Source organism: Oncorhynchus gorbuscha, linkage group LG02 (genome assembly GCF_021184085.1).
Source record: "Oncorhynchus gorbuscha isolate QuinsamMale2020 ecotype Even-year linkage group LG02, OgorEven_v1.0, whole genome shotgun sequence".
Lineage (NCBI taxonomy): Eukaryota > Metazoa > Chordata > Actinopteri > Salmoniformes > Salmonidae > Oncorhynchus > Oncorhynchus gorbuscha.
In genome coordinates this window covers 61,692,597-61,713,500 of record NC_060174.1, presented here as the reverse complement: position 1 = coordinate 61,713,500, position 20,904 = coordinate 61,692,597, and the positions used below count along the sequence as shown (strand labels likewise).

The 20,904-nt window shown below is 44.8% G+C and overlaps 2 protein-coding genes across 2 annotated transcripts; one reads left to right on the top strand and one right to left on the bottom strand.

Moving 5' to 3' along the window:
* The first annotated feature begins 2,846 nt into the window (after window positions 1–2,846).
* On the top strand, window positions 2,847–6,691 carry LOC123993525 (zinc finger protein ZIC 3-like). The gene is made up of 3 exons (XM_046295763.1): window positions 2,847–4,016; window positions 4,250–4,413; window positions 5,125–6,691. The coding sequence occupies exons 1-3, from the start codon at window positions 3,059–3,061 to the stop codon at window positions 5,317–5,319; spliced, it is 1,317 nt and encodes a 438-aa protein (XP_046151719.1). The 5' UTR covers window positions 2,847–3,058; the 3' UTR covers window positions 5,320–6,691.
* Window positions 6,692–8,628: 1,937 nt separating this feature from the next.
* Window positions 8,629–18,777, bottom strand: LOC123993521 (pinopsin-like). Its single transcript, XM_046295749.1, has 4 exons — window positions 18,273–18,777; window positions 17,132–17,460; window positions 9,717–9,950; window positions 8,629–9,585 (listed from the first exon to the last, which is right to left on the bottom strand). Exons 1-4 carry the CDS (start codon window positions 18,649–18,651, stop codon window positions 9,352–9,354), a joined length of 1,176 nt encoding a protein of 391 aa, XP_046151705.1. The 5' UTR covers window positions 18,652–18,777; the 3' UTR covers window positions 8,629–9,351.
* Window positions 18,778–20,904: the final 2,127 nt, after the last annotated feature.

Genomic DNA, 20,904 nt, shown 5'->3' with positions numbered 1-20,904 from the left:
TATAGCCTACCACTGTAACCTACACGTGGCAGCAAAACTGGATGAAATTGCTCAATTGCTCTGAAACAGAAGTGATTCTTGGGCTAAACAAATATAGTCTAAACCTCACGCTACATAAAACCTCCCTGAAATGTCCCATTTTTTTTAGGCCTATGCGCGCATAAACATTCCTTTCAAATTACGTGTAAATGATTGGTGATAAAATATTCAATAATATATTGTTGCATAAATACATGAAATGTTAAACAGTGTGTTAAACAGTAGCCTTAGATAGCAATTATCTCGGTTTTTCGGACACAGGGCGATTCATCTATTGGGGCCGGTCTATAAATTCAGAAAATAACACATATTTACACAATTGATAGGCTACTTGTGTAATTATGAATTCTGTAGCAAAATATCAGTTGTTTCAAATACACTACTTTCATTTTCAAACATGCATGGGGGGGGGCGGACAGGATCAAACGTGCCAGATATGTTTACGTACAATGAACAAAAACGCAACATGCAAAGAGTTGGTTTCATAAAAGATCCCAGAAATGTTCCGCATGCACAAAAAGCTTATTTCTCACAAATGTGTTTACATTCCTGTTAGTGGGCATTTCTCCTTTGCCAGGATAATCCATCCACCTGGCAGATGTGGCATATCAAGAAACTGATTAAACAGCATGCTCATTACACAGGTGCACCTTGTGCTGGGGACAATAAAAGGCCACTTTAAAATTTGCAGTTTTGTCACACAACACAATGCCACAGATGTCTCAAGTTTTGAGGGAGCGTACAATTGGCATGCTGACTGCAGGAATGTCCACCAGAGCTGCTGTCAGTGAATCGAATGTTAATTTTTCTACTATAAGAAGCCTCCAATGTCGTTTTAGAGAATTTGTGGCATTACATCCAACTGGCCTCACAACCGCAGACCACATGTAACCACGCCAGCCCAGGACCTCCACACAAACTGTCAGCAACCATCTCAGGGAATCTCATGCGCGTGCTCGTCGTCCTCACCAGGGTCTTGACCTGACTGCTGTTCAGCGTCGTAACAGACTTCAGTGGGCAAATGTTCACATTTCGATGGCCACTGGTACGCTAGAGAAGTGTGCTCTTCACGCATGAATCCCGTTTCAACTGTACGGGGCATCTCTTTCAAACATACAGTTTTTAAATTCCTCAATTTGAAGATTTCAAATACAGGAACCTCAATTTTTTTTCTCTAAGGTCATCAGAGTAAAAGGAAGTGAAGGACCTTTTTTATTATTCAGATATGCTTATTTGAGTTCCTCTGCAGTCAAAACATTTTGGTAAACCTCAATGTTTACTCCTACATGGTTATCTTGTCTGTTTTCAATTTATTTTGTTTTGTGTTGTCAATGTGAACTGAAAATGTATGATCTCCTGCAATTTGTATTTTTTTTAAATCATTGAATGATCTTGTATGGCGTTGTGTGGGAGAGCGGTTTGCTGATGTCAACGTTGTGGACAGAGTGCCCCATGGTGGAGGTGGGGTGTTTGTACGGGCAGGCATAAGCTAGGGACAATGAACACAATTGCATTTTATGGATGGCAGTTTGAATGCACAGAGATACTGTGACGAGATCTTGAGGCCTTTTGTAGTGCCATCCATCCCCCGCCATCACCTCATGTTTCAGCATGATAGTGCACAGCCCCATGTCGCCTGCATGGCCCCTTGTCAATGTTGTGAACAGTGTCCCATGGTGGAGGTGGGGTTATGTTATGGGCAGGCATAAGCTACGGACAATGAACACAATTGCATTTTATGGATGGCAATTTGAATGCACAGAGATAGCGTGACGAGATCATGAGGCCCATTGTCGTGCTATTAATCCGCTGCCATCAGCTCATGTTCCAGCATGATAATGCACAGCCCCATGTCGCAAGGATCTGTACACAATTCCTGGAAGCTGAAAATCACCAGACATGTCACCCGCTGAGCATGTTTGGGATGCTCTGGATTGACGTGTACGAAAGTGTGATCCAAGTCCCGCCAATATATCCAGCAACTACGCACAGACTTTTGAAGAGGAGTGGGACAACATTCCACAATCAGCCAGATCAACTCTATGCAAAGGAGATGTGTCATGCTGCATGAGACAAATGGTGGTCATACCAGATACTGACTGGTTTTCTGAATCAAGCCCTTACCTTTAAAAAAAAGTATCTGTGACCAACAGATGCATATCTTTATTCCAAGTCATGTGAAACCCATAGATTAGAGCCTAATTTATTTATTTTAATTGACTGGCTTCCTTATATGAACTGTAACTCAGTCAAATCGTTTTAATAGTTGCATGTTGCGTTTATATTTTGGTTCAGTGTTGTCATTTTGCAACCGGCACGAATGTAATATTTATTTGGAGGCATTTTCATGGGCATGGGCTTAAAGACCTGTCCGGTAACACGTGAGAGGTTACGGTGTAAATACCTCAGTGCGGGTTTGGTTGAATTACCCAATACTGAAATTCCAAACATTGCCGATCTAAAGCAGCAGCAGCATCATTGCAGGTAGTGGTGGTAATTAGGGTCAAGCGTATAGCAATGACGCAAAGCAGAGTCATGGAAGACATGGGAATAAAGGTACACTTTTTGATAGACAAGAAATAGGAGAGCTGGCCGGGTTTGGTTTCACTACAGACGCTTATGGGACATGCAGGCTACCAGTTTGCAATGAGGAAATAGCTTGTCAATGAATTCACTGTGCGAAAAAATCACGTGCCAAGAGGTTCTCTTGGATGTCATTGGTTACTGTATGGGTGCTGCTGTTGTCGTATTTTGGTGGAGTGATTGACTTGATTCGACCAAATACATTTAGGCTACTATAGCCTACGTAATCGAAAGTGTTAGGAGTTTGACACCCTCTCACTTTGTACCCTCTGAAAAGATTGGTTTCAATGAATTTTGTGGGTTAGCCAACATTTAACAGATTGGAAGCATACATACGATTTTCGCGCAGTATGGCCATGTTGGAGACCATTTGGCTGTTATGAAGCTGTAAAAGGTTTCCGTATCGCTTTATTTCTTTTCCATCTTCTGCGCTTCAATGACCAAGCTAGTTGACGATGGTGCGCAATTCTCCGCGCTTGTTGTCGGGGGCGGTGGAATACCAAGACAACATGAACCGGGGGACAACGACGTTCGGTTAGGGATCAGCCCGTATGGAGAGACCTCTCACTTCGCAGCCTTCAATTTCATTGCCCCTGCACAGAAGTCCCAGTTTATTCCCCAAGTCTCCGCATACGCAGCTGCGCTAGGAAGCCACTGCGGAGGGCACATCGGTTCACATGGATACAGAGCTATCGATTCCAGGAATATTACGTTTACCTATCGCACTCCAGACATTGTCGATTCCGCAGCAAGAGATACTCGACACGGATTTTTAAGCCGCACTGCTACAGGAAGTGTGCGAATTCCCCCAAGGATCTCTGAAAACCGAGCGCACACTCTCTTTTCATCTATAGGTGAACAGGGCGCATTCCCAAATGGATACATGGCGAATAGCAGGGCGCATTTGGGTACACGGGGAGACATATTCGTGGGAGCAGATCCACATCAACCTGTCTCGAGCCCGCACCCGCATTTCAGTGATACCCAGCTCCACTTTGATCACAATGTGGACATGGGCATGAGAGTGACACAGACTGGTCACGGTGCTTTCTTTCGATACATGCGACAGCGCTCTAAGCAGGATGTCACTTGTAAATGGATAGATGCGAATCAGACGAATCAACTCCAAAAAACGTGCGGCAAGATGTTTTGCTGTATGTCCGAGCTGGTTACGCACGTCTCCGTGGATCACGTCGGCGGTCCAGACCAGAGTCTTCATACTTGCTTTTGGGAGGATTGTCCGAGAGAAGGCAAATCCTTTAAAGCGAAGTATAAATTAGTCAACCACATTCGTGTACACACTGGAGAAAAGCCATTCAATTGTCCCTTTCATGGCTGTGGGAAAATGTTTGCCAGGTCGGAAAATTTGAAAATACATAAAAGGATTCATACGGGTAATGAGCCAGCCATACATTCTATGAAACCAACCGGCTTATAACACGCAATATTTAATGTTTCATTTGAACTTGGTGGAAGTTACAATACTTTTGTTTAAGACTGCTATGGGCCCAACTTGGGCCAATTACCAGTCAATAGGCATATCCAACTGCAATTTTGACCTACAACACATTACAATTTCGGAACTCCACGTCTGTGTTAAAATTAGGCTACACATTTTCTTTGGCAGGTGAGAAGCCCTTCAAATGCGAATTCGAAGGCTGCGACAGGCGGTTCGCAAATAGCAGCGACAGAAAAAAACACATGCACGTTCATACCTCAGACAAGCCATACATCTGCAAGCTGTGCGACAAGGCCTACACTCATCCCAGCTCTCTGAGGAAACACTCGAAGGTACGCCATTTTTTTCTGGAGAATGAATGCAAACGTCCAGGTAACTGCCAAAATAAAGAAAACACCAACATAAAGTGTCAATAGGGCGTTAGGCCACCAGGAGACAGAACAGCTTCAATTAACCTTGGCATAGAGTGTCTGGGGGTTGCGACACCATTCTTCCACGATAAATTCCATAATTTAGTGTTTAGTTGATGGTGGTGGAAACCGCTGTCTCAGGGACCGCTCCAGAATCTCCCATAAGTGTTCAATTGGGTTAAGATCTGGTGACTGAGACCGTGGTGGCATATGGATTACATCGTTTTCATGCTCATTAAACCATTGTGACCGCTCCTACCTTATGGATGGGAGCATTGTCATCCTATCTAAAGTAATGGCCTGCCCAGCATTTGTATACTTTACCCTAAGCATGATGGGACGTTAATTGCTTAATTAACTCAGGAACCACACCTGTGTGGAAGAAACTGCTTTCAATAGACGTTTTATCCCTCAGCCACTCAAGTGTTTCCATTATTTTGGCAGTTACCTGTAGGCCTATATGACCTAGAAATCACGTTTCTGCATTGTTATTTCAATGTTTTTTTAAACACACAGAAAATATTATAAAAACAAAGGAAGGACCACATAGGCATTTTTGTTTATCAATTGGATCAATCAAAAAAAATACAGTTTTAAATGATCAAATGTACAATACATTTTCTCACTTCGCAGGTTCACAAATCTCAAACCTCCGAGAACTCCCCAACGGGAACGTCTGGATATGAGTCGTCCACGCCACCAGCTCCGTGTAGACCTACATCCTCAACCATCAAAGACTCGACAAAAACATCCATGCTGCTGGTCAAGCGTCATAAGTCAATATTTAAAGAGGATCTCTCAACCGATTTGGTTGAATGGTACGTTTGAAAGGGTTAACTGTCCAAGTGTAAACACTAAAACGTCGATAGAATTAGGAACACAGGCCGGTTTGCAACAGTTTCAACAAAGTTATAGAAAACACAGGGTATAGGCCTATGCATTGCCTTAGTGTTACGCTTTAAAGACGCCATTATAAAATGCTGTAATTTTGGAGTAATTTCTATTCTGTGTCCTCCCTCCCAAATGTTTGGAAAAGTCTTATCCTTGGAATAGACTACACATTGACTGTATAACAGATGAAAATGTGAGCCACGCAAAGCCTTTAAATGAATAGACAGGCCTCTTTGTATAAGCCTATAGGCTACTGATAAATAGACAAATAAATGGATACATGATGAAAGACAAAAATATACGAAATGAATAAGCAAAAGTCAAATAGGCCTATAGAAACCAAATGTATAAAAAGAAAGGAAAGTAGATTTCCGAGGAAATATATTAATAAATAGAGTTGAACAGTATAGGCCAATTTGCATTGTTGATAGGCTAGCGCTAGCCTATTTGAGCTATTTTGTCAGAATCCGTTTTCAGACAGAAAACGATAGGTCTACTGTGGTCGACATTCCATGTCGCCTTTAGAAAAGAACAGCATACAAATGAATGGCTTTATTTCTCTATCTTAAAATATACCGTTTATAATATCATTTATTTCATTGTATTATTGTTGCAACGTATTATGTTGGTGTATACACTTATGGATATAAATAAATCAAATACAAATTATATTTCTAAGAGGCATGCAACTTGAGTCAACTTTAATAAGAAATATGTTTATGGGCATTTTATACGATGTTGAGTCTAATAACTTAGGTAAGATAAGATCCATTTGTATAGATGTTTAGGCGTTTATTTTTTTAGATTCTGGAGTCGTAACCTACCTTTTGCTAAATGATTCCCACATCTAGTGTTTGAGGACAATGCTAAAGTTGACAACCCATTACTGCCCACAAGACACAAAATAATCTGAAAGTATTCAGTTGAACGTCAAGGGAAAGGTTTTAAACAAGCAATTTAAATGCATCTGGTATAGGACTAGTATGTTGTTCAGTTCGTCAAAACTAGCATCAGATTTAGACTCAAGTAGGCATCTGTTGTTTTCCCCGCAGGAATTAAAAAAATAAATGAAAGCTAAATGTAAACTACCATAGAACAAGGCAAAAGTTTCATAAATATCAGGAATAATATAATAATAAATTACATAAATCTGACCTTTAAAAAAAATGGTGGCCTTTAATTTATGGCTCGTTGATTAGTTGGAAATGATTCCATTGGTGCAGTGTATCCCAAATGGCCAATAAATTGGTACTACTTTAATTTTGCCTTCCCTGTTTATTTATCACGATGCTGTACATTGTTTAGATCCGTACACTAATCTGCTCTCAACATAGCCTATGAGATATCGTCTGTTTAGAAAATTAAGAAATTGTGTTGAAATATCCGGATATCCTTTATCAGATTATTAGAATGAATGCAATTTTGACGATGAGCAGAGAGAACCCATGTTTAAATTAATGCAATGCACCTTTTCATGTATTATCTATTGCAAGTGTTTATTTTACTGTTGGCCTTGAACGGGCACACAACAGTTACTCACCGCTTCAACCTAACCTTCGGCTCTATTCGTCTAGATCTGCTGGCTTAGCTCGCACTACGTTCTAAGAGGATCAACCCATATAAGCATTTTCCAACGGCCCTTTGTCACGCAAGTGTCTGTGTCATCGTTGAGGGGGTCTAGTCGTGTTGATTTCTAAAGAATAGCCTGGCTGTGCCAATGTCAACAGACTTCCTGTCGGTTCTGCGTTTTGGGGGAGAACCTCACAAGTATAAAATGTGTATTCAGTTACATCACCGCAATTTCCAATTTCACAAGCGATTGAGTAGTCATGCTTGCCACATTTGATTTCATTTTTTTTCTCCAAAATTCCCCCATATCTTCATCTTCCCTGTTCTCTTGCTTCCTCTTCGCCGTAATCATCATCATTGACCTCCACAACACTGTTCTGAGGAGTCTCCTGTCATAGGAGAGGAGCAGTCAGCCATGGTGGTGAAGGTTGTGGTGACAGACTCAAGCCTGCAGTAATTGCGCCCCTGCTGAGGTGCTGGCCTGTCTTGGATCAGGGCCCAGCAGGAGGGGGGCCCCTGACCCTGCAACCATGGAAACAGCCAGGGGGTAGGGGGGGGGGGTGAGGGTCCTAACCAGTCACAGACTAAAGACCTCCTACTGGCTCATCTCTCATACTCACTCAACTGAACAAAAATGAATCTTCCACCTCTTTGGAAAACCTGGGAGAGGAGAAACTGATGAATAAATATGAAATTCCATCGACAGTTGAGGCGGACGAGGAGGGAAGGGAAGTTAAAGAGACCTAGCATTCACAAAACCGTTTATAATCAACTATTAGTTGATTATCTGAAGACCGATGAGAAAGAGAAAAATAACCTATTTGTAAAACATTATAGGTCCTCATCATTCATTCCAAAATGTCGCTCCGCTTTTCTGATTCCAAAGTATTTCCCCCCCGTCTGTGTGTGCATATATGCATTTGTGTCTACTACCCTTCATTACTTTTCTACGTATTTTCAGCTGTCACTCCTCTCATTGCCAGACCAAGCCTCCAGGCTAGTAAGGTACACATCTACCCCTGACCACCTGCTGGGCTCAGAGCACTGGCCCAATCAATGACTCCCCCCACCCCCCATCACGGGCCACCTCCCTCTACAGACAATTGCTTTGGTCCCTATGTTTGTCCACTTTCCTATCTTCACATCTGGGTCATTTTGGACAGATAGATGAGCTATCGCTATATTATAAGCCCCCTCGTACAGTAGTAGCTGTATGCAGAATGAAGAGGAAGAGTCAACTTCACAGGACTGTCACCTAAAAAGAGGGCTGATACATTATAAATCACATGGGTTTGAAGTGAGTCATGTCTAGATGTGATTCCAGATTTTTTCAAATGGATCTTTAGATGCATCTTTTCTTTTTGGCATTTTAGCTAACCCTAACCCTCTAACCCTAACCCTTTCCTAACCTGCCACGTTTATTGTCCTAACTTGCTGCGTAAGTTCTCCTAAACATGCTACGAGAAGTCAATTTGGACAAAAACTGAAACTCTTCCAGCCATGTCCTTAGAAGTGGTTTACCTCTGCTCGTGGCATTCCATTTTGAGGTGTGGTTCATTGAAGTGATAAAAGCCCATTGGGACTCATAGTGCCATCTAGAGGTGAAAATGAGATGCAGCGGGCAGCCTTTCAGCAGTGTGACGGTCCAAATAACACTGAATCTTCCTTTACACATGATCTTTGTAAAACATCTTTATTAAACAGGTCACTACATCAATGATAACTCAATGTCAAAGTGTAACAATGTTCATAGATGAAGAAAAGGTTCGGAGCCCCTTATCAGAGCCTCTTAATAATGTGACAACCATCTTGTAAAAGAATGGTGATTCTCAACATGAATAACGGGAGCGTTGTGAATGTTACTGTGTTTGAACATGCGTACACAACAAGGCATCCGGGTTCTAGTTACATGTGAGAGAGAGAGAGAACCCGTGATGAACAATGGGTTGCCATCTCATAATCTACATCGGAAACACTGCCATCAAGTTCTGCAGCCACATCAACCCACCGACCACTTGGTACAAAGATTATATACAGGAGATCTTACATCTGGTGGTATGTAAGGGCTGGGTTTACTAAGACGGATGAATGTTTTTATCTCTACAGACTCTAGCATAGGTCAATGTTACAGCAGGCTGCCACCTTGTGGCCGAACAGCACACACTCAACCGCAGGGTGAAGGAAAAGGTTGCTGCGATATAAATGACAGAGCATTTACACATCCAGGTGACAAATTACACCATCTAATGAAAAGAGAGATACTTAATATATCTCCAGTTTGCAGCCGAATAGATACATTCCTCTATCATATCATATGTTGCAGTGTGGGGCACCATGTGTTTAGGCTCTTATGAGCAGGGGAGTGGGCTTTTTCTCCACGGACCAAAATACCTCTGTTCCTCAAGGGGTGTAGTGCACAACCAGGACCAGGTCACGTTTGTCTCTCTGCTGGCCACGTGTCTGAGTCTTCGAGGAGGTCCCACTGCCGTCCAGAGGCTCGCGTGTACCAGGCTCCTCTGGGGCTGGAGAGTTGCCATTAGGGCCAACCACTCGGCTGCTGGGCACGGTGTGGAGGGTGTGGCTGCTTGCTGCCTCTGACCCACAGCTCACGAAGGCCAGGAAGCACCTGTAGAACTGGCACACATGACATGATCAATGCGTCCACTGTGTAATAGCGGAGTACTGACGTTAAAGGTTTTTCCCCATTTCCATATCAGATCGCTAAAAGTAGAAAAATGGCCAGTGTCCCATTGATAAGCCGTTACCTGGTTATTTAAAAGCCCATATATGACAGGGTTGAGAAAGGTGCTACTTTTGGCAAGGATGGAGGGGACAATGCTTGTGGTAGGGCTGACCAGGCCAACCTGGCCGAAGGTGGCCAGAAGAGCCACAACCCCGTAGGGCATCCAGCACAGCAGGTAGCAGGACACCATGGAGACAACCATCACCAACACATGGGTCTCCCGCCGCTGTGCAGACGACTGGTTGATTTTGGCTACCTGAGGAGAGAACACATTTTTTTCAAGTTACTTACAAAACCCTGTACCAAAGCCTCACTACCATCGGGTCATTAACATTCTCAGTGGTCAGGTTTAGGTCACAGTGACAGCAGTGTAAAGGCTACCTCGTGATTTCAGTATGTCAGGGAATGAACACATAAAACACGCTTATTTCATGTTTACGCAGGGAAATCATACAACCATTAACACAGACAGTCATAGGGTGTGAGCTCTAACCTAAAAAAAAAACAGAAGCATAGAAGCTAGAGGTCATGGTTAATAATGGCTAAAGGGTGGTGGCCAAATCTCCATGGAATAGGCTTGAGTCCTGAAAATCGAATGGTTAAATGATAGAAAACAACACCGATTCTGAGACACGCATCAGTCCCCGTTGTGTAGTAAAACTATACGATCATTGATTTACTGCTTGAAGTCTGTACATATTCTGTTTGCCCACTTAAGACACGATGATGTCATGACCACCAATGTTTTTCTGCACAAGTATTCCCATGAAATCCATAAATAATTTCATATGCTGCATTTAACTGATAGTTCTCCCTGCAGGGTAAACTATAGGTAATGATGAGAATAGTGGGGTGGAGATAACTTCTTGTTGATGGATGTGGAACAATATTACCCCCCATCAATTACAATTTAGCAACGCAGATGTAGACTACCTAGTAACCAAATTGTCTCATTTTTCATCAAATAAGAAAACGTGTCTGAAACAGAGAAATCTGGCTAAAAGAGATCTCAACTTGTTTACATGAATGAAAAGTAATATCTCATCTTAATAATCGAACCACAACAAATATACGGCACACTGGAGTGGAACAAGCCTTGACACCTGACAAAGGAACTCAAACACAATGGGGGGGGGTAAATCAACAACCTCGTGTCAATTTCTGCTGTCATTCCAACTTGTCAGCCACCTACAGCGCAGTCATTATTGAGTCCTACGGATTTGCTGAGAAAGTCGAGCTGTACTGAAGACTGCCTAATGCATAAAACCACAGTAGGTCTACATTATATAAGCGTAGCAAAACTGGTGCTCCAAATCATACCCAAGCGGCATGCATTTGTGGCCCAACGCCAAGAAAACGTGTTCCTAAATGGCCACAGGGAGTATCGATCTGAATGAAAGGAGAGTGAACAGAGACGTATACGTTTATGTTAGGATAAAGGACAGGCAATGTGGGTACTCCTCCGAGCGTTTGGTTTCAGAAGGGCCTTGAGAAATTCTGGTTACCATCAGAATGTCCTCTACGGCAGTCAGTCTTCTACAAAACACTTCTGATGTTGTCTTTGTCCTTGGTGTTATGCTGGTGAATGAGGACCCAAAAGCGACTTAACGAAAACAGTCTTTATTCCAGTTCTAGACAAAAGTGATAATCCTGGATATTATCAAGGTGAAAACAAAACAGGAAAACTGAAATCCACTCGTCAGTAGAGAGGAATGATTGGAGACTCGACCACAGACTGCAGGTTGTTTCGGGAAGGCACCGGCCGTAGCTGACACTGACACCTGCTCACACGCAGCATCTGAAGAAGGTAAAACACGACAGGGCGTAACAAGGACACAGAACAGCGAACATCATACAAGGATCCGACAAGGACCGAAGCGGAAAACAGAGGGAGAAATAGGGGCTCTAATCAGAGGGCAAAATAGGGGACAGGTGTGAAAAGAGTAAATGAGGTAGTTAGGAGAATGAGGAACAGCTGGGAGCAGGAACGGAATGATAGAGAGAGAGAGCGAGAGAGGGAGAGAGGGAGGGGGAGAGAGAGGGATAGAAAGAGGGAAAGAACCTAATAAGACCAGCAGGGAGAAACGAACAGAAGGGGAAGCACAAGGACAAGACATGACAATATATGACAAAACATGACAGTACCCCCCCACTCACCGAGCGCCTCCTGGCGCACTCGAGGAGGAACACTGGCGGCAACGGAGGATATCATAGATCAACAAACGGTCCAGCACGTCCCGAGAAAGAACCCAACTCCTCTCCTCAGGACCGTAACGGGAGACGATGAAGAGGGAATCTAGGACTACTACTCTTAAAAAAATGAGACACGGGTAGAGAACTGTAAGCGTTAGAGCAATCAGGACCAAACAGGCCAGGAGAGTAACAACTAGGGACAGACTGAGACACAGCAAGGCTAAGACCAGGAACAGGAGAGAGGCGGTGGCTGTGGACAGACTGAGACACAGCAAGTGCAGGAGCAGGACCAGGAGAGATGCGGTGGCAGGGGACAGACTGAGACACAGCCAGGGCAGGAGAGATGCGGTGGCTGGGGACAGACTGAGACCCAGCAAGACCAGGAGCAGAAGCAGAAAAAAAGTTATCAGAGTTATTCTGCGCGCAGTCCGAACAAGCAGCCACGAAACGGCGCGTGTCACGCTCCTGAGTAGGCCACCAAAACCGCTGGCGAATAGAAGCAAGCGTACCCCGAACGCCGGGGTGGCCAGCTAACTTGGCAGAGTGAGCCCACTGAAGAACAGCCAGACGAGTAGAGACAGGAATGAAAAGAAGGTTACTAGGACAAGCGCGCGGCGACGGAGTGTGAGTGAGTGCTTGCTTGACCTGTCTCTCAATTCCCCAGACATTCAACCCGACAACACGCCCCTCAGGGAGAATCCCCTCGGGATCGATAGACGCTACAGAAGAACTGAAGAGACGGGATAAAGCATGAGGCTTGGTGTTCTTAGTACCCGGGCGATAAGAAATAACGAACTCGAAACGAGCGAAAAACAACGCCCAACGAACATGACGCGCATTGAGTCGTTTGGCAGAACGGATGTACTCAAGGTTCTTTTGGTCAGTCCAAACGACAAAAGGAACGGTCGCCGCCTCCAACCACTGTCGCCATTCGCCTAGGGCTAAACGGATGGCGAGCAGTTCGCGGTTAGCCACATCATAGTTACGTTCCGACGGCGACAGGCGATGAGAAAAATACGCGCAAGGGTGGACCCCATCGTCAGTATCGGAGCGCTGGGACAGAATGGCTCCCACGCCCACCCCCGACGCGTCTACCTCGACAATGAACTGTTTAGTAACGTCAGGTGCAACAAGGATAGGAGCGGATGCAAAACGCTTCTTGAGGAGATCAGTACAACAATCATACGACCGGTGAGGAGGAAGGGAGTAGGCTCTGGACCGACTGAAGACCGTGCGCAGATCATGATATTCCTCTGGCACTCCTGTCAATTCACCAGGTTCCTCCTGTGAAGAGGGAGCAGAAGAAACAGGAGGAATAGCAGACATTAAACATTTCACATGACAATAAACGTTCCAGGAAAGGATAGAATTACTAGACCAATCAAAAGAAGGATTATGACACACTAGCCAGGGATGACCCAAAACAACAGGTGTAAAAGGTGAACAAAAAATCAAAAAAGAAATGGTCTCACTATGGTTACCAGATACTGTGAGGGTTAAAGGTAGTGTTTCACATAATATACTGGGGAGAGGACTACCATCCAAGGCGAACATGACCGTGGGCTCCCCTAACTGTCTGAGAGGAATGTCATGTTCCCGAGCCCAGGCTTCGTCCATAAAACAGCCCTCCGCCCCAGAGTCTATTAATGCACTGCAGGAAGCTGCCGATCCGGTCCAGCGTAGATGGACCGGCAATGTAGTACAGGTACTTGACGGAGAGGACAGTCTAGTAGCGCTTATCAGTCGCCCTCCGCTTACTGATGAGCTCTGGCCTTTAACTGGACATGAAATGACAAAATGACCAGCGGAACCGCAATAGAGACAGAGGCGGTTGGTGATTCTCCGTTCCCTCTCCTTATTCGAGATGTGAATACCCCCCAGCTGCATGGGCTCAACACCTGAGTCAGTGGGGAAAGATGGTAGTGTCGGGGAGAGGGGGGACACAGTTAACGCGAGCTCTCTTCTATGAGCTCGGTGACGAAGATCTACCCGTCGTTCAATGCGAATAGCGAGTTCAATCAAAGAATCCACGCTGGATGGAACCTCCCGGGAGAGAATCTCATCCTTAACCTTAGCGTGGAGTCCCTCCAGAAAACGAGCGAGCAACGCCTGCTCGTTCCAGTTACTGGAGGCAGCAAGAGTGCGAAACTCTATAGAGTAATCCGTTATGGATCGATTACCTTGACATAGGGAAGACAGGGACCAGGAAGCTTCTTTCCCAAAAACAGAACGATCAAAAACCCGTATCATCTCCTCTTTAAAGTTCAGATAATCGTTAGTACACTCAGCGCTTGCCTCCCAGATAGCTGTGCCCCACTCCCGAGCCCGACCAGTAAGGAGTGATATGACGTAGGCAATCCGAGCTCTCTCTCTTGAGTATGTGTTGGGCTGGAGAGAGAACACAATATCACACTGGGTGAGAAAGGAGCGGCACTCAGTGGGCTGCCCAGAGTAACATGGTGGGTTATTAACCCTAGGTTCCGGAGACTCGGAAGACCAGGAAGTAGCTGGTGGCACGAGACGAAGACTCTGAAACTGTCCTGAGAGGTCGGAGACCTGAGCGGCCAGGGTCTCAACGGCATGACGAGCAGCAGACAATTCCTGCTCGTGTCTGCCGAGCATCGCTCCCTGGAACTCGACAGTAGAGTAGAGAGAATCCGTAGTCGCTGGGTCCATTCTTGGTCGGATCCTTCTGTTATGCTGGTGAATGAGGACCCAAAAGCGACTTAACGAAAACAGAGTCTTTATTCCAGTTCTAGACAAAAGTGATAATCCTGGATATTATCAAGGTGAAAACAAAACAGGAAAACTGAAATCCACTCGTCAGTAGAGAGGAATGACTGGAGACTCGACCACAGACTGCAGGTTGTTTCGGGAAGGCACCGGCCGTAGCTGACACTGACACCTGCTCACACGCAGCATCTGAAGAAGGTAAAACACGACAGGGCGTAACAAGGACACAGAACAGCGAACATCATACAAGGATCCGACAAGGACAGAAGCGGAAAACAGAGGGAGAAATAGGGGCTCTAATCAGAGGGCAAAATAGGGGACAGGTGTGAAAAGAGTAAATGAGGTAGTTAGGAGAATGAGGAACAGCTGGGAGCAGGAACAGAACGATAGAGAGCGAGAGCGAGAGAGGGGGAGAGAGAGGGATAGAAAGAGGGAAAGAACCTAATAAGACCAGCAGGGGGAAACGAACAGAAGGGGAAGCACAAGGACAAGACATGACAATATATGACAAAACATGACACTTGGTCCCTCCGTGTGACATGGGTATAAAACAAGGAAGTCAGCGGTACCACAGGTTGTCGTCATTAGTGACCAATGACAGACACATTCAATCTGGATTAAAAATAATCCCCGGGATGATTCATTCATGAGACCTATACGAGCTCTGGCCACCAAGACGGACGACTTTCAGACCGGTTGCATCAGCAGCTATCTCAATCAAACTCAGCTCTCCCCGTCTCCCGCCCAACCTTCCGCCACAAGGCGAAGGACACCACCTCAAAGGGCACCGTGTTGTGGATGAGCCACATTTGAGTTAAGGCTGACAGCCTGTTGTAAACCTGACCTCTCTAAGCATATTTTTCCCCCTGGAGGAAAGACAGACGGTGCCATTGCCACAACCGCTGTTACTCATCTTCTATATATTCTTTCACCAAAAAATGTGTGAGAGTCAAGCATCCTTTATGTTTTCATTTGTTTATGTCCCAAATGTCTCACTATTGCACTAGTGGAAAGGTGGACTTGTAAGCCTGCCTCGCTTTCAGAGTGAGGACTGCAAGCTGGCAGAACTGAGCCTTAATGATGTTGGCCACTAGAATTTCACAGCTGTCCCAACATGATAAATTGTTTCAGTGGACTGAACCTGTGGTTCAAGGATTTCTTGCTAATATATTTAACTAAGGTCTGCTAAACAAACATTGAGACATTTCCACTTCCTGCTTTTTCAATTATTTTCTCTGTCTTTAACATTTCACCATAACATGTGGAATCTATTCATTCTGCTGTGATCACACAGTCCTGAAGATCACACTGCCGTAAAGATCACAGCCCTAAAGATCACACAGCCCTAAAGATCACGCAGCAATAAAGATCACACATTCCTAAAGATCACACCACTCTAAAGATCACACAGCCCTAAAGACACGCAGTCATAAAGATCACACAGTCCCAAAGATCACACAGTCCCAAAGATCACACAGCCATAAAGGCTACATAGTCTGGTTTAAATATTTTATTTTATTTATTAACAAAACACATTAGGAGGTGTGCAAAAATCCCCGTCAGTGACACATCAGAGGCATGATAGGAAAGAGAGTGTAAGTGCTGCAATTCAAGGACCGTTTTAAAAAATGTATTTGTGCTGCCTTGATCTTAATCAGTTTTACACGTCAGGCAGCAAGCTGAAGCACTCTGAGGAGTCTTTTGGGAGCGGTCTGGGACAGGGACGTGGCAGATTGATGACTCTCTGGAGAAGGAGATGAAATATGCTTTTTGAGAGACAGATGCTGCCATCAGAGAGAGGTGAAGACGTTTACTCAGGGCAAAGCCATTTGAAGACTCCTTCGGCACATCAACAACGTTGTGTGCGGGACAAGCAATCGAAGAGACATAATCAACCTTGACATGATTATCATTGTGTCCATTGTCATGGGCCGGCAGGGTAGCCTAGCCTAGGGTAGCGTTGGACTAGTAACCGAAAGGTTGCAAGATCAAATCCCGGAGCTGACAAGGCACATATCTGTCATTCTGCCCCTGAACAGGCAGTTAACCCACTGTTCCTAGACCAGTTAACCCACTGTTCCTAGACCAGTTAACCCACTGTTCCTAGACCAGTTAACCCACTGTTCCTAGACCAGTTAACCCACTGTTCCTAGACCAGTTAACCCACTGTTCCTAGGCCAGTTAACCCACTGTTCCTAGGCCAGTTAACCCACTGTTCCTAGACCAGTTAACCCACTGTTCCTAGACCAGTTAACCCACTGTTCCTAGACCAGTTAACCCACTGTTCCTAGGCCAGTTAACCCACTGTTCCTAGACCAGTTAACCCACTGTTCCTAGACCAGTTAACCCACTGTTCCTAGGCCATCATTGTAAATAATAATTTCTTCTTAACTGACTTGCCTAGTTAAATAAAGGTAAAATAAATCTTCGCAAGCATGCCCACCACCATCATCAAAATTCTCTCTGTGATCAATATAATCCGTACAGCATGAACCAAAGACACTGACTCACCCCACGGATGGCAAAGAGGATCTTCCCATAGCAGAACATCATGAGCAGCAGGGGAAGCAGGAGGCAGAAGATGAAGAGGCAGGTGACATAGGAGATGTTCCCAGAAGAGCGCTGGTGCCACTGCACTGAGCATGTGGTGCCTGGCCCCTCTGGACCGTAGCTGCTCCAGCCAAAGAAAGGTGGCACCGTCCACACCAAGGAGTAGAGCCAGGCGCCCGCGATAGCCAGCCAGGCCTTCTTGTAGTCAGACGGGTCAGCCTTTGTGTAACACAATATCGTGGAGTAGCGCTCGTAGGAGAGGATTGCCAGGGATACTAGAGAAACGATGCCTGGACAGAGAAATGGATGGAGGTAGAGTTGTAGCTGTGGTGAGCAATAATGCTACATTCTTGCTGTGGACTTCGTCAAACGCCAAGGCTATGCAATACACTGTCCAGAATGTCTACATGGAGTACATTACCAATTGGCCATTGCAATGCACGTGGCACACACATGCACATGCTTGAGCATAGAGGAAGTAAATGTTTTCACATTGCAATCCTTAACTCATACCCTTGCACTCTAAAACCTGGAATATAAATTACAGTCTGTCTCCAGATGTCAGCATTTTAAGTCCTAACCAAGCCCAGGTTACTCCACTTGGTGTATGAAAGGCATGCACAAGAGCACAATGTTGATCATTCCCGCTTTTTGGCAAAAAAAAATCCAGTCAGCTAAATATGATGTAGGTATGATTCTAATGGTTAGCAGACGCCTTAACCAAGGTGACAGTTTGTATATGGTTGAGCTATGGACAAAATACAGAGTAAACTTAGGCAAAATAATACAAACATGTATCAAGAAAGACTGGTTTGACTCGGGAACATTTGGCTCAAAATACAGTATGTCTCTTTACCAGTCAAACTGACTGTAGCGTGTCTCGAAGATCAAAACTGTTCGTTGCTTATTTACTGTTATGTTAATTCATCATCCATCACATTCAAGACTACATGTAGCACCTCTCACACAGGGCAGAGAGCATGGCGCGAGGGGACCTGTTGAAACATGAGATTACGTACTTTTCTCCCTTCCAGTCTCTCTGAAACGTTACCAGTATGAATAGGATAGGATAGGAAGCGTATAGATCATTAGGTCAACTCACCGAAAAGCGAGTTGGCGAAACCGTACCATTTGCACCCGTGGGCTCCAATGAGCCATCTGCCATAGAGGCTCGCGGCAAAACTAAAAGGAGTTCCGAAGATACACACCAGCATGTCGCTCACACTGATGTTGAGCAGAATGAGATTGATGGGCGTCCTCAGCACCTGAAACCGCGCAAAGACGAGAAGGACGAATAAATTGCTGAGGAATCCTAACAGGAAAATGACACCGAGAAACACGGCTACCACTGTGTGCCCTGTCCTGCCGAGGTCGGACTGGTCCCTGGACGTGAGAGTGTCGCGGACACTGTCTTTCGGGCTGAGGTTCGTCCCGGAGCTGTCATCGGTGCTAAAATTTAAGTTGCCGCTCTCAACTACCATGGTAGCACTTGCTGAGTTGGTGGCGCTGGACGAGTAATTTCAAGGTGCCGGGGGAGAGTTGTTCTGGATCTTTCACTCACACCTTGTCAGTGCAAACATGGGCAATAAATATCAGTCGCCTGCAGATTTCAGTTTCTCCTGCTCTCGCTTGCAGCTCTACATATGTAGGCTCTTAATTTGATCACTCTTTTGTTGCTGAGAATGTTCCTGCACAGAAGGAAATGCAAAATGATAGTGTATTCGAGGTTTAAAAAGGCTTCGAAATATTGTAATATTCAATTTAAAATGTCAGACTTGTTTTGCCCTAACGAAAAATGTAACCAGTACAACAAATATCCATTCCGACTGATTATAATACTCATAATTCACATTTCCTGTTGCTTTAGGATTATTTGACTGTTGTAGCAAACTGGCTCAAATTAAAATCACTCATCTGTAGCTATACACTTCCAAAAGAGTACGAGGCTATCTATCAACATAAGCTCAACGCCAACTCTTTATTTATCTCACTGGCATCTGTCTTCGTTTTAATTGAATACCATGCTACGCAAAGAACAGGGCATTACTCTAAAATCCACTGAACCACAATATAAACACAACATGCAACACTTTCAAAGATGTTAATGAGTTACAGTTAATGTAAGGAAATCAGTCAATTTAAATCAATTCATTAGGTCCTAATCTATGGATTTAACATGACTGGGAATACAGATGTGCATCTGTTGGTCACAGCTACCTTCAAATAAAGGTAGGGGCGTGGATCAAAAAAACAGTCAGTATCTTGGTGTGACCACCATTTGCCTCATGCAGGGCGACACATCTCCTTCGCAAAGATTGTGGCCTGTGGTATGTTGTCCCACTCCTCTTCAATAGCAGTGCGAAGTTGCTGGATATTGGTGGGAACTGGAACACGCTGTCGTACCTGACGATCCAGAGCAAACCAAACATGCTCAATGGGTGACATGTCTGGTGAGTATGAAGGCCTTGGAAGAACTGAGACATTTTCAGCTTCCAGGAATTGTGTACAGTTCCTTCAGAAACGGGTCCGTGCATGATCATACTGAAACATGAGGTGACAGATGTGGATGAACGGCACGACAATGGACCTCAGGATCTCGTCACGGTCTCTTTGTGCATTCAAATTGCCTTCCATAAAATGCAATTGTGTCCGTAGATTATGCATTCCCATACCATAACCCCACCACCACCATGGGGCACGCTGTTCACAACGTTGACATCAGCAAACCGTTCATTCTGTATGCCGTCTGCCCGGTACAGTTGAAACCAGGATTCATCCGTGAAGAGCACACTTCACCAGGGTTCCAGTGGCCATCGAAGGTGAGCATTTGCAACGTCGAACTGAAGTCAGGTAAAGAGCCTGGTGAGGACGACGAGCACGCAGATGTGCTTCCCTGAGATGGTTTCTTACGGTTTGTGTAGAAATTCTTCGGTTGTGCGAACCCACAGTTTCATCAGCTGTCCGGGTGGCTGGTCTCAGCCGATCCTGCAGGTGAAGAAGCCAGATGTGGAGGTCCTGGGCTGGCGTGGTTACAGGTGGTCTGCGGTTGTGAGACCGGTTGAACGTGCTGCCAAATTCTCTAAAACAACATTGGAGGCAGCTTATGGTAGAGACATTAACATTAAATTCTCTGGCCACAGCGCTGGTGGACATTCCTGCAGTCAACATGCTAATTGCATGCTCCCTCGAAACATCTGTGGCATTGTGTTGTGTGCACTTTTATTGTCCCCAGCACAATGTGCACCTGTGTAATGATCATGCTGTTTAATCAGCTTCCTGATATGCTACCCCTGACAGGTGGATGGATAATCTTTGCGAAGGAGAAATGCTCACTAACAGGGATGTAATACACGTTTTATTTCAGCTCATGAAACATGGGACAAGCACTTTACATGTTGCGTTTATATTTTTGTTCAGTGTAGTTGTATTAACCAACAAGGGGATGGCTACGGTTAATAGACTAATGTGATTAGACGAACACCCAAAATCGTTTCTATTCCATGAAGAAAGCATGCTATTGCACTAACGCACAGAGAGTGTATTTTCACCACGAGCCGTGAGTCATGACGGAATACAAGGTGTTCTGTTGAGTGGCCAATTCCCTAATTAGTCACAACCTGCACACTTGGATATATCATACTTTTCACAGTCAGATAATGTTACACCTATGTTCCTGTAAATATAAAAATAGCTGCATGCAAGAAGATCTGTGGCCCAAGGCTTTTATTTGAATG

What these genes read in the sequence shown, in the direction of transcription:
- LOC123993525 (XM_046295763.1), top strand. Translation starts at nt 3,059, where the DNA reads ATGACCAAGCTAGTTGACGATGGTGCGCAATTCTCCGCGCTTGTTGTC. An exon ending in ACATAAAAGGATTCATACGG is followed by an intron (nt 4,017 to 4,249) that starts GTAATGAGCCAG and finishes TTTCTTTGGCAG; the next exon opens with GTGAGAAGCCCTTCAAATGC. An exon ending in CTCTGAGGAAACACTCGAAG is followed by an intron (nt 4,414 to 5,124) that starts GTACGCCATTTT and finishes CTCACTTCGCAG; the next exon opens with GTTCACAAATCTCAAACCTC.
- LOC123993521 (XM_046295749.1), bottom strand. Translation starts at nt 18,651, where the DNA reads ATGGTAGTTGAGAGCGGCAACTTAAATTTTAGCACCGATGACAGCTCC. An exon ending in TTTCGCCAACTCGCTTTTCG is followed by an intron (nt 17,461 to 18,272) that starts GTGAGTTGACCT and finishes TTCTCTGTCCAG; the next exon opens with GCATCGTTTCTCTAGTATCC. An exon ending in ATGGGCTTTTAAATAACCAG is followed by an intron (nt 9,586 to 9,716) that starts GTAACGGCTTAT and finishes CATGTGTGCCAG; the next exon opens with TTCTACAGGTGCTTCCTGGC.